General features: G+C 45.4%; 1 protein-coding gene across 3 annotated transcripts in view; it reads left to right on the top strand.

Moving 5' to 3' along the window:
• Positions 1-14,232, top strand: part of LOC147708704 (uncharacterized) — a 138,226-nt gene that overhangs the window by 37,404 nt on the left and 86,590 nt on the right. For 2 of the 3 annotated variants that reach the window (XM_086927352.1, XM_086927351.1), the window contains exon 2: positions 10,923-11,049. In XM_086927352.1, coding sequence (XP_086783478.1) covers positions 10,923-11,049 — 127 coding nt within the window. Of the gene's footprint in view, positions 1-9,759; positions 9,843-10,922; positions 11,050-14,232 lie in introns of those variants that run through there. The other variant, XM_086927354.1, reaches the window with a different exon arrangement.

Genomic DNA, 14,232 nt, shown 5'->3' with positions numbered 1-14,232 from the left:
CTACATACAATTTAGAATGCGTTTGATGCGCTACAGCTCTCAGACTCCGCCACCCAATAAAACAGGATAAGAAAGCTGCATTACCCCTGGATACGAAAACATAATCAGGATAAATGATAAGAATTTATACACACCATAAAAATAAAATATCTACGCTAACGCAAACCCCATCCCCCCACCCTGCACCCCTGCATGTAGCTTCACTCGTCCTCAACTAGCAGTGTGCCTGTCGCCCCAAAACTAAACGAATACATCTAAAAAATAGAAAATGGAGGAGGACCTTGGAACCGGCCACTCCCCCCCTCCACAGCTCAGCTTCCCCTATGCTAACGGGTCTAATAATCAAATGTCAAAATATACGAATTAAGGGGGATCATTATTCGCCTGCCTCACCTCCCGCATACTAATCATATAAGGATGGAGCCCCGCACCGCCACCGAGTCTACTAATGCCATACAATAATCGTATATTGCTCAACCTTGGCCTGTCCGATCAGGAGCATAAAGACTCCCCAGCCCATCTGCTGCAACTTCAGGAGAGTCAGAGTACCATACTTGTTCGTTAAGCTTCGCCCGGAGGCCAGTTGGAAACAGCAAAGCATATTGGACCCTGTTTACTCTGCAGTCCCATTTCCCCGACAAGAATTCCTGACGTTGCTGTTGAAGGAATGGCGCAGAGTCCGGGAGAGAAGAAAGAGCCACATTTGTACACCTCAAGCCAGATGACTTGCTGTCCACATTCTCCTGCACCTCTTGCTCCACGGAATTCCCGACATCTGTTAAGAAAGCTGAGTTGAGTTCCAGGACTTTCGTTTCACCTTTCGATTCAACGGGGTCCGCACTTTTTAGCCCAATCCCAGGCGAATACCATCCAATTTAGAATCCAGGGCTAGCATTCTCAGGCTCATGGAGAAGTGAAATCCAACAACAGCCTCCATTACATCTCCCAGTGTCGGTCCCGTCTCGTCTCTCATAGTAGTGACAGTTCTCGTCTCTACCGGAGACCCTTCGGGCAGGATATTTAGTTCCGGAGTGTTCATTTGGGCCTCTTTAGTCCCTTTGGTGGGGCGGGTCTGGGTTTCACTCGAGTCGCTTAGGGGTGCCATGTCGTGCACTACGTCTGTTAATAGTAATCCGCGTCCAGAGGCAAGATCTTCGGATCAACACTATTTAACGGTCAACAACCGAACTCGCTGAGGTCCGGGATACCTCAGGCTGTCTCAGAGATACACTCGCTCTGGTCGGGCGAGGTTGAAAACAGTCTCTGTACCATCCACTATCAGGATCTTTAGTAAAAGCCCTTGGGGACATTCGGAGTGATATTGCCTTACTCCGCTGTTGCTGCTGTTCGGATTAGAGGTCCACCATTGAAATTAGCAAATCTCGGCTTACTTCCGGGCCGACCGGTTCTTCTCGATCTCTCATGGCCGATGTTGTTCAACTCTCCTCCGGCCTCTCCATTACTCAAGGCCCCGGTTCCGAGTCTGGTACTGGCCGCAATCTTTACATCGACATTTCTCCGTCCACAAAGCTGGTAGATCACTCGGAATCACACGGTCGGGCATCGTCTTGTCTCATCTATGCGGGGGCATGGCATAGGGGCAGGATAAGTAGCAGGATCTTGTGGGAGGAGAAGGAGGTCGACGGAGCCAGGAGCCTAGGCGGCCTTATTGGTCGCCAGCTTGACTCCTCCCCCACCCCACCCAATCTTACAGACCAAGCTACGTCCATGGGAAAAGTTTATGCAAGGGTTATGCCTATAAACAAGACAAAGTAGTGTCACTTTACAGATTACCGAATGGGCTAGTTTATGTAAAAAGCACATTTTGTTTGATTTCAGTACAATAGCAGTCATTATCAAAGCGGAATAGTCAGGAAAATCTAACCTACTGTACTGCTCTATTAGATTTATTCCTCAGATCAGTTTTGTAGGACTCTGTGTGGTCTAGTTAACGTCCACCGTTCCAATTAACACTAGTTTTCAATGATGTCTGAAGTTAGTCAATGAGAGACTTTTGTTTGTGACTGTAACTGACATTTATGTGTAGTCCCTAGTATTTCCTGTCCACTTAATGCTTTATGCAAAGCTATAGTACGGATGTTGCATATTGCGGCTAGTATGTGGAAACACAATTATTATTCTCTAGCCCTTATTATGACAGTGTGTACTTTTGTTGAGGCCCTACTTCTTGTGGCTTCCTCTACAAAAGAGCTAGGTCTTCCACAACCTTTGTAAATTCTCAGTAGTTTTGATGGTTCTTTTTCCTGCAGGAAGTGAGTTATAGGGTTTAGCAGCTTAAACAGAGAAAGAAGTACTCCCCCCGAAGTTTGTTTTTTAAAGGCACAGTGTTCTTTCTTCAGAGTATCTTTTCAGCTATAACGGTACAAAATCTGGTTAAATGCAAATTATGGCCTTAAGTATAATGCCTAGGATCTTGAAAATAGACTTTCTATCAATGATAAGACAGGGAAGTGTTACTAAGGAATGGGAAGTTATGATCCAGTCGATTTACATGTAGGAGTTGTCTTGCTGCAGTGTTCTGCATTCTTCGTAGCCGGTGAATAACAGAAAGTGAGACGCTATGGTACAGAACATCTGTATAATCCCGATGTGAATTGATGAATGAGGTGGTATCAGGAATAACCCAGGTTTTCAGAGATGGTGACTTTCTGTGGGGGGAAAAGCAACATAATCTGCAAAAGAATTCTTGCGAGACTGTGGCGTACCTTCCTATGGTGGCTGAGGAGCCATGACTACTAGCCTGGGAAGGCCAACGGGTGGAATTTACAGATCACGAATTGCAGCATTGCTTTATAAGCAGTTCACTTCCCATGGGAAGAGGGGTGGAACTTCCAGGTCACGCGTAGCAGCTGTGTTTTATCAACGGTTCACTTTCCTTGAGAAGGTGTATAGCAGCTTTCTGTGTTATATTAGCTCCTCCGCTGTCACTCGTTTGTTCACCCTAGTATCTGTCCTTCATGTTTTTTGTTTTGCTTCTTGTTCCCTGAACTTTGACCTGGTTGTGGATTACGATTTAGTTTGGTTTGCTTTGTTTGCTTGTCTCTTTCTTCCTTTTACCTTTGTTGCAGGATTACTTACAATCTTGAGCTCCCCATTCCTTATGTCGGCTTTCTCCATGTTGGCTTTGTCTTGACGCCTGCAATTCTGAAGCGAGTAAGCATAATAACAAAAATCACCTTTGCTTCTTTATTCCGTAACATATATTTGTCTGTTTTTCGCCTTTATAGCGCTTGATGTTAACCTGTAAGAACACGGGAAACATCCTTTACGACGCAACTTTTACCACTCAGTACCTTTACAACGCAGGTTTTTCAACGCAAGTCACTACACCGACTTGCGCTGGGGGGCGCTCTAGGATAGGTAATAGTTTAATTTACTATCCAACACCTTCCCTACTATCCACCGGGACTGGAGTTGGAATAGTAAATTAAACTATTCACTATCCAGAACCCCCCAACGCAAGTCATTGTAATGACTTGCGTTGAAAAACCTGCGTTGTAAAGGCATGCATGGTAAAAGCATGCGTTGTAACAACGTACATCCTAAGAACACTATTGTAAATCTTCTCAAGTCTGAAAGATGTGCCCCTTACAAGAACATGATGCCCCGGCTCTCTTCTCTCACTCACATTCCCACTTCTTCCCTGAGTTGGTCCTGCTATCCATGCTTACTCATGTATGAGCAGAATTATGTCCTGAGGAATGAGGTGGATTGTCACCAGACTATGCCATTCGAGATCTACAAATCCTGACAGGTAGTTACCTAGATCTTTTGTGGACAACCCTGATCTGAAAAGATAGTACAGCCATGGAGAGGTAAAAATCTGTGATAGCTCCCAGGTTGCACATTTCTGCTGAGGTCAATAGACACGAGAAAGAGATAGGTCTATATTTTATTTGTACGGGTTACTAGTAAGTATGCAAGGTGAAATTCTTCAGTTTTGGAGGTTATAAAGGTTCTTTGTATATCACAACTTCGCCTCCTCTAGCTTACCCTTGGTGACTTTGTTTATGATTTTGATATCATGATGGGATTTAATTGTGGAGCTGCAGTGCAGTGTCACTGCTGAGCTATGTTTCTGTAATGAGAGGCATGCCTGTTTTTCAGTCTGTTAACAAGTCAACAATATTCTGTCTACTCTTGGTCACTGACTGAACGTTCATCAGCAAACAGCATTAGTGGAAGGCTGATGTAGGTGGAAAAGAGAAAGGTAGGAACCATAAAAAGTTGTTGTGCTGTTGCTAATCCTTTAACAAGGGCACTTTCCCCTGATGAGGGCCTTCCTGCGTTTGCCAATCTATGTGTGAGGCTCTCCAAATAAACCTTCTTTTACTTGTAGGCTCTAGGTTTTTTTTAACTTTGTGGGAGCTCAGCCACTTGGCATATCAAAACTGAGGTCTGTCCCCCACATAGTCTGAGAATTCAGTTTCCTACATTGACGTTTTAAGGTAAGGGCAGGATTGATATACTCTATTTTATTAGCTAGGTTTCATATTAATCTGCAAATCAGTATAGCGGGGCACATGTTGATTGTAAGCACAGTGCCGTCCCATTAAAATAGACTATTCCAGACCAATTGAGCAAAGGGACTGTGCGGTCATGTCCAATGTATTTCCCATTTGTCAGTTATTTCTTTATTGTTATGGCTTCTAATGTCATGTTTCATCTTCACAATGTCTTCCACTGGTGTTACTTCCGCTAATAAGCAGACCAGCTCGCCGCTTCCCTGAGCCAGCACCCTCCCGCCAGCTCAGCGAACCCCAGCCAGGCCGCCGACAACCTCACGAAGTGGATCAGCAACTGCGCAGACGACCTCGCCCCACAGAGGACCCCGCCTAGCAGACCCGGCAGCAAGAAGGCCCCATGGTTCACCGACGAACTCAAGAGCTCCAAGAAGAACTGCCGAGCCCTCGAGAAAGCCTGGAGAAGGGAGCCAACACCGGACAACATGACCACCCTCAAGCTCGCCACCCGGAAGCACCATCAACTGATCCGCGCCACCAAGAAAACAGCATTCAAGGACCGGCTGGACAACAACGCACACAACTGCAAGGAACCCTTCAACATCGTGACAGAGCTCTCCAACCCCAATGCCGGAAACAACAACATCACCCCGTCGCAAGACCTCTGCAACTCCCTCGCCTCCTACTTCCACAACAAGATCGCTGACATACACAACAGCTTCAGCCCACAAACAACGCTCCCCACGACCGCACCAACGCCCCCCACCACCACCCTCAGCGCCTGGACCCAGATCAACACAGAAGACACCATCTGCACGATGAACTCTATCCACTCCGGATCTCCGACCGACCCCTGCCCCCACCACGTCTTCAACAAGGCCAACGCTGTCATCGCACCCCACCTGCGGGACATCATCAACACCTCCTTCGACACCGCCACCTTCCCTGAGAGCTGGAAGCACGCCGAACTCAGCGCTCTACTAAAGAAACCAACAGCGGACCCCACCGAACTCAAGAATTACCGCCCCATCTCGCTCCTCCCGTTCCCAGCCAAAGTCATCGAGAAGACCATCAACAAGCAGCTGGCCGCCTTCCTCGAGACGAATGGATCCCTCGACCCCTCACAGTCTGGCTTCCGAGCCAACCACAGCACCGAGACCGCCCTCATCGCTGCCACCAATGACATCTGAGCCCTGCTGGACAACGGTGAAACAGCGGCTCTCATCCTCCTAGACCTCTCCGCGGGGTTCGACACTGTCTGCCACCGCACCCTAGTGCAGCGCCTCAGCAACATCGGAATCCAGGAGAAGGCACTGGAGTGGATCATCTCCTTCCTCGCTGGAAGGACACAGAGAGTCCGCCTACCACCGTTCAGATCTGCAGCCACGGAAGTCATCTGCGGCGTTCCTCAGGGCTCCTCGCTCAGCCCCACCCTCTTCAACGTCTACATGAGCTCCCTTGCGGCCATCGCACGCCAGCACAACCTCAACATCATCTCCCACGCCGACGACACCCAGATGATCCTCTCCCTGACCAACGACCCCGCCTCCGCCAGAACCAACCTCCACGAAGGGATGAAAGACGTAGCCGAGTGGATGACGACCAGCCGCCTGAAACTGAACTCAGACAAGACGGAAGTCCTCATCCTGGGTTCCTCGCCCTCCGCCTGGGACGACTCCTGGTGGCCCCCCGCCCTGGGCACCGCACCCAAACCGACAGACCACGCACGCAACCTGGGCTTCATCCTGGACTCCTCCCTCTCCATGACCAGACAAGTCAACGCCGTCTCCGCGTCCTGTTTCAACATCCTGCGCATGCTACGGAAGATCTTCCGGTGGATCCCCACCGAGACCAGGAAGACGGTCACCCAGGCCCTCATCACCAGCCGACTGGACTACGGCAACGCCCTCTACGCCGGAACCACCGCCAAGCTCCAGAAGAGACTCCAGCGGATCCAGAGCGCCTCAGCCAGACTCATCCTCGACATCCCCGACGCAGCCACATCTCCGGACATCTGAGAGACCTGCACTGGCTCCCCGTCAACAAGAGAATCACCTTCCGTCTCCTCACCCACGCACACAAAGCCCTACACGACCAAGGCCCGAGCTACCTCAACAACCGCCTCAACTTCTACGCTCCCAAACGCCACCTCCGATCGACCAACCACGCCCTCGCCGCCGTCCCCCGCATCCGAAGAGCGAGAACAGGAGGAAGGTCCTTCTCCTACCTGGCCGCCAAGACCTGGAACACCCTCCCTCCCGACCTTCGCCTGACCCAAGACCACCTCTCCTTCAGGAAGAAGCTCAAGACCTGGCTGTTCGAGCAGTAGCTGTACCCCCCCCCCCCCCCCCCCCAAGCGCCTTGGGACCCTCCGGCTGAGTAGTGCGCTCTATAAATGCCTTGATTGATTGATTGATTGATTGGTTAACGTCTCCATTATTCACTTACTTTAACTTGCATATTAAGTGCCCTGCATATTGAATTTAATGCAGATATTCTGGTTTCATCGGCCATTAACAGGTGTCATTATCATGCCTTTCAGTCCTACAGACGTGCTTATTTAATCAAGCCCTGCACAATTTCTCTAATATTGTGCCTTCTTTCCTATTAATGCATCGCCTATGTTTCCTAGAGTGCCCCTTAATTCAGCTTGTATTCTATAAATCTACCTATGGCACACTGAGCTTGCCAAATTGTCATCGCGTTGCACTTTTTCCACTGCATTCTTTTATATAAAGGAACTTTAATGTCCTCTCTCTTTCTCGCACCTTCCATAAAAGACCCAGCGGGCATGCTCATTTTGTGCCCAACGTAATATGTATACATTGTACACATTAATATTGTCACATAACAAACTTCTTTATGCACCTTCAATGAATCTCGAAAATAGGCATTGTATGTTTCCTTAACCCTAGTATTTTTATTATTACCTATATAGCTAGTAGAGAAGTTGTGCAGGTAAAGCACCCACTTTCTGCTCCAGAATACAGTTTGAAACGTGGTGTGTTATATGTTAAAATGTCCATCCATATCTATTGGCTGTCACCCAGGGAACATTATTCAGATCCAGATTTTACTTCCTGAGCTCTTGAGCTTCCCAGGTTCATGTATGAGTAGCTCATCCAATCCAGGTTTTTAGGTCGAGCCTGGGCAGCGCATGCACTGCTCTGCGAGCCATGCTGCATTGGGAGTATGGACTTAAATCCCCGCCCACTCTCCGCCCATATTTGTCATTGGTTTGTGTCATTTTCCTTCGTAAATGCTGGCCTATGATTCATTAATAGGGTTGTTAGTCCCTTCTTAGTACCGCCTTGTCTTCACTTGAAACCTCCAATGAGTGCTGGCCCTTTTACTTCGATTGGTACACTGTACGTCTTATTTACACTGTAAGCACTATTTTCTTTAATGGTTTCTCCTATTGCAGGCACTACATGCTTTACTGAAACATACAGCGCGCCATGCACGCTTTTACTAGGCGATTTTACTACAACAAAAAAAGCATTTCTTTATCAACTTGACAAAGAAATGCTTTTTGGGTAAAAAGTGTCCCATACCGTACTTTCACCTTAATAGAGGCCATGGACCTTTCTTTAGACACGGCTTATCTGAAGAAAGGGGCATGGCCTCTATTAACATGAAAGTGCTTCATGGGGAGCTTGTAAACAACAAGCATTGCAATCCAATAGGTCTTGCATTTTGGAAACTTTGCCCTATTGCTATTATAAATGACAGTGTCTTTTATTATTTCAGTTTTTTTTTAAAGACAAATAAAAGGCATTATAGATTATCAAGAAGGACTAGCTGAGTTTTGTGAAAGGACTCAATGGGTACGCATGTTGACAAACCATTTGGTTTGGTCATAAAGCCCTCACCCACCAACCTAGTTGGTGGAATGCTTCATCATCGAGCCCACCACAGTGACACCGAATGTGTCCCGGGTGTGCTGCGACTCCAGATTACTGAGGAGCTGGTATACTTGCTGAGTGTGCAGAGTTGGTGAATGTGAAAGTGAATTTAAAAGCTATACAGTGGGTCCCAGTACCCGAGGGTATATGGATAGACTTTAATTACTGGGCACACTCAGCAAGTATACCAGCTCCTCAGTAATCTGGAGTGGCAGCACACCCGGGACACATTCGGTGTCACTGTGGTGGGCCCAATGATGAAGCATTCCACCAACTAGGTTGGTGGGTGAGGGCTTCATGACCAAACCAAATGGTTTGTCAACATGCGTACCCAGTGAGTCCTTTCACACAACTCAGCTAGTCCTTCTTGATTATCTATATATAACTTAGGGGATCCGGACTGGCTTATCTAGTCCTCTCTCTCTATTTTGATTTGATGATAAAATAAAAGGCACTGTCATCTACAATGTCAATAGCTTAAAATCTCGCAATTGTGGGACCTATTGCATTGCAAATGCTTGTTAGCTTTCCTATTGACCTTGGTACCTCTTCCGTTGTTGTTTCTGCATTTAGCTGTTCCCTGTGCTCCTCCGACAGCGCTGATATATGCATATCTTCTACGTACCTCTCCATTTGCTTCTTTGACACATATACCTCCTCTGTGTATAATATCTGGAAAAACTCTGCGAAGGCTTCTCATACCCCTTAGAGACTAGCAGCTATGTACATGGACTAGCAGTCTCAAACCACTGACTGCAACCCCACACTTCTCACACTAGCAGTCTCATGCTACCAGAAGCACTTGTACTCTCCTCACAGTCTAGCTGTCTCACACAGACACTTTGACACCACCTCTGAGGGGCTAGGTAGCAACTAAATAATCCAGCAGGGCATTTTAACACCTTATAAATCTGCCTCCAAGGACTGTTTTGTGCCTTACCTATCCTGCTGGATTTACATATATTGGAACAACAGCACAGTAGTACCTGACTGTGTTGGATTCATACATGAAAGAGTTTGCACTTGTAATTTACAAGGAATATACATTGTGGAGCAAAATTATGTATTCAGGACATGTAGGTAATTGATTGATAAGATATATGTTAAGAATCACTTCACAGAATGATTACTTTTTTCTCACATGTAATAATACGTTGATGGTTTAATATGCATACACCAGGTCTGTTATTGCCTTTTTTCGGCAGTTGTTAACAACCTTTGTTATGACAAAACTATATGTCATAACAATAAAAGAATAATTTGATGGTTGATTTAATTTTTTGGAACATTTGTCAATTCCCAAATGTGACATGATTGCTGTGGCGGTGTTTCTGTGGTTACTTTGACAACAGCACTCTTACATCCCTCACAGAGTAGCAGTCACACAAAGCTGGAAACTCTCTTACCGACCAATAGATTCTCCTTATAACTGAAAGTGTCTATTCATTTACAGGTACATTTTTGTGCTTGGTATTGTCAATGGGTGAGGGGGTGAATGCAAGAATGAAGCAATGGGTAGACAAATAGATGCATGAGTGTAAAAGTGAATGACTGCACAAATGAGTGATTGAGTGTATAGATGGTGAATTCATGACTGCATATCTGAAAGCATCTAGGCACCTCCTGTTTCAAGCTAGACAGGTTGACTTTTTCAGTGGTCTGGCAGCTTCCTCACAATCGGGATTTGCGAAACTGCGATAAAGACCTAGGGGTAGATGTATCAAGAAATCGTTTTGCACTTCTCTAATAGCGATTGGTAAGGAATCGCTATTAGAGAAGTGCAAAATGGTATGTATGTAGGAATTCGCTATATTTTAGCGATTCCTTAACATTCCTTAATTGCGATTAGCAAATTGCTAATCGCAATTAAGGAATAATTTTCCCATTCATTCCTATGGGCCAGGAGGCCCATAGGAATGAATGTGCAGTAATTCTCAAATTGCGAATTCGCAATTTGCTATTCGCAATTTGAGAATTATTTCAAGGGTGCAGGGGTGTCTTATGGACACCCTGCTGCACCCCTGAAACTTACATGTGTGTGCATATGGCACACATACATGCCCTATGGGCATGTATGTGTGCCACATGCCACCTTCAAAATAGTGATATTTTGTTGTTTTAAAGGATTTCGCAAATTAACACGAACCTCAAGTTCGTGTTAATTTGCGAGTCCTTAACCTCAATTCGCTAAAAAAAAAAGCTTCATACATGGCATTTAAGGAATCGCACATTTGCGATTCCTTAAATGCTGATGCAAAATAAGGAATCGCAATTTATTGCGATTCCTTATTTTGCTAATCACACATACATCTCAAAAGATGCAAAATTTCAGTTTACGATTCGTTAAGGCCGAAATTCTGCGAATTTCGGCCTTAACGAATCGCAAACTGCTTGATACATCTAGGCCCTAGTGCTTGTTTCTACATTGATTCTTAACACATTGTGTTGCTTAACACTTAAAGTCCTTTTTCACCGCTGCATCATCAAGTCTTAGGAATGATCATGTATAATATCTCCAGTTTGCTTTTCTCAGGTGCCAGTAACATTCCGTGATGTCACTGCCTGTTTCTCTGAAGAGGAATGGAACCTTTTACATGTGTGGCAGAAGGAGCTTTACAAGAACGTGATGAATGAAATTCACCAAGCTATGATTTCCCTAGGTACAGTTAAAGTTTTAGCATTTGATGTATAATCTTTGTCTCATGCATTCATATTTCATCCACATATGTAGTGTTGGCAAAAGCACAGCCCCATCATGCATTACTCTTCACGCAGTCAATACTGCTTAAACTTAGCAAGAAACCTGCCATGGTGGTGCCTTAAAAGCGCCTAAGTTGTATCTGTCATGAATAATGGATTGAGGCCAGAATTATCAGAATTATTTTAAACGATTTGATTCCTTATATTAGTAATTCATATTACAGAGAATCATTGTTTCCTGGTCACATATTGTTTGTGGTGCATCTAGACCCAGATCTATAGGTATCCAGCTGCTTTCCTTCTTTCTTATAACCTTGCTCTATTACTACAAAAATAGGTCTTCTTTAAGAGGAACCACCAACGGAGATTCCTCCTGTTTGTCTACCCAAAGCAGAAACTAGTGATAAAGCCTGTACATATACAAGGGGAGAAGGGGGGGGATTCATAAATACTGTGGTGTGGAAAAATTGCCAGACGTATGCGTATTGCAGAACCTCCACTATCATACTTCTCACACAGTAATTACTGTAGGTTGACATTCCAGAGTAGAAAAAAGCTGCTAGTTACAAGAAGAAACACAAACACCTGGTAATATATGCTTCAGCTGTGGATTCATCAAAAGCCCAGTGAAGTAGAATAAGTTAATCACTGCTTAGAGTACTCAACCATGAACATATATTGGCTAGCCTACATCTCTGTCCTGCAAGTGACTCAGATTGATATTGATTGATTTGATATTGATATTTTCATGACTGCTTGCGGATGGACTATCTCTAGATTGCCAAAGTCACTTTCTGCTGAACTTAAGCATATGCCAAAGTAGCAGTCACCATATCTATCTCCTAAGGAGTTGCGAAGAAGGTTTAATCGCTTCCAAGCAGAACAAAATGCCACAAAATGATTCTCACAGTTGTATGTGTGTGTAGGAAATTGAGTTACTGGTTGAATGGGGTGAAACCCTGCTCAAACAGCAATCACAATGCCTTTCAGGGTGAAACACATGCAGACCCCAAGTTAACCTGTGCTCCGCCATCTGGTAGCTTGGCTACAAAACAGTCAAGCTTAACTTAGAGGAAATGTGTAAAGTATTTATGCAGCACTTCAAACAGTAATAAAGTGAAAACATAACACAAGAAAAATCCCACATCAATTTAAGAAAATAGAATAAAATTCCATAAATTATTTGACACCAAAACAACAAAAAATCCAATTAGGAGAACTAGAGTTATATAATTTTTAGAGGTTTAAGAAAAAAATAATGCTACAAAGCACCAACAATGGTTATCTGGTTCCGCTAAACCTGGACAAAGTCACATGTTAAGGCTGACTGCTATGGAGTGCGGGCCGGATACGTAGGCCAAGTTTAGGCCTGATGAACAAAGTTCATTAAAATCCTTGTTGCGAAGCGTTCCGAGATCCTGCATTGAGGATGCTTTGCGCAGTGGCGGTTCAGAGGATCTGCGGGCTGTGATGTGAGGTCCTGCGTTGAGGATGCATTGTGCAGTGGCGGATCAGAGAAGTTGCAGTATTGAGGCGTCGTGCAGTAGTAGTTCTGATGCGTAGCTGCTCAGAGATGCAGCATGCTATGTCAGTACTGCCCAAAAAAACACATCTGAACTGGCAGAGCACCTTCAGGCCCACTTCGAAGGGTCCAGGAGATGGGTGGCACCACTTATTATTATAATTATTATTATTATTATTATTATTATTATTATGTTTCTTATATAGCGCCTGAATCGACCCCCGAAGGGGTATCTCCGCGCTTGCCTTGGGAACCCGTTCTGGCTTTTCCCTGTGAGATAGCCCCTACAGGGCATCCCCAAGGTGAAAGCCAGGCATCCCGCCGCGGGGGGCCGTTGTGGAGATTAAGCAAGCTTAATGCCGAGAGTTGCAGAGTGTGAACCCATGATTAGGTCAGGCACCGAAGCGAGAATTATCGAGTCCATGGACATTTGAGCTCAAGACCCTGCCGCGTCGGGAATTGAACCCTGGTCCCGGGTCTGACCTCTGCTTCAGGGTCTGCCTGCTCTAACCAGTGAGCCACACTTCTCCACTTAGAGGGTAGGACTTACAGCAGGCAAAGTACAGGTACAGGGTTCAAGGTGGTTTGACTATTTTTTGTCCCTGAGACTCTGATTAGGAGGCCTGCCAAACAGCCCTTGCTGTCACTCAGATTCAAGAAGTAGGTGCAGTCCTTTTTACTCAGACAGTATGGCAGCAGAGTACCAGGGCAACAGAGTAGCCGTCATTCTTGCAGCAGAGCACCACAGCAGTCCTTTTGAGTCTTCCACAAGTCCAGAGGTGTACTGAAGAGTTGGTTCTGAGGTTGCACTATGTATACTTGGTATCAGGTTTGAAGTAGAAAAAGTTTGTAGAATGTTTCACCCCCAGAGGTGTTTGGAATTTCCTTCCTCCCTGCCCTGGCCCCAGGTTGTCTAGGGGCGCAAAAGACTAGTGTGAAACCCTTTGTGAGTGTGCTGAGGCAGAGCCTTTGTGATGTGCAAGTGTGGTAGGTGACAGCTCTGCCCCCTATCAAGTCAGCGATGGCCGAACCTGCCAATACCTATTTCCCCTTTGTCTCACTGTCTGGGAGTAATACGCATGCCAACTGCCAGCTACACCTAGTTATGTGACCCAGGATCCAGGCTGCAGACACCAAATAGTTAGGACAAGAACATTACAGCTTTCTAAAAGTGCCATTTTCAGAATTGTGGCTTAAAATCCGACTTTCTCATTAACAAGGTTTTTAAAATATAATTCTTCAGACACCAAACTCAATATTCATACATGCTCCCAATTAAATAGTATGCCTTATTAAATGTAATAAGGTAACCCAATGTTATCTTATGGGAGCGGAGGGCCTTGCACTAGTGAAAAAACGGATTCAAGAGTTTTTCACTACCAGGACATGTAAAAGATAAAACTTTTGAAATACAATGCACCCTGCTCTCTTGGCTGTGTAGGGCCTACCATAGGGGTGACATAATGTTTTCAAAAGTGCCAGTTTAAAACTCCACACATTTTTAAAAGTCTACTTAAGAGGGTGGCACAATGAGTGCTGCAGGCCCACCAGTAGCATTTCATTTGCAGGCCCTGTGTACCACTTTACAAGGGGCTTACAACTAAATTAAAGGTGCCAATTA

The sequence above is a fragment of the Lissotriton vulgaris genome, chromosome 6 (genome assembly GCF_964263255.1).
Source record: "Lissotriton vulgaris chromosome 6, aLisVul1.2, whole genome shotgun sequence".
Classification (NCBI taxonomy): Eukaryota; Metazoa; Chordata; class Amphibia; order Caudata; family Salamandridae; genus Lissotriton; species Lissotriton vulgaris.
Note: the sequence above shows the minus strand (reverse complement) of the source record. Positions and strands in the feature narration are given on the sequence as shown.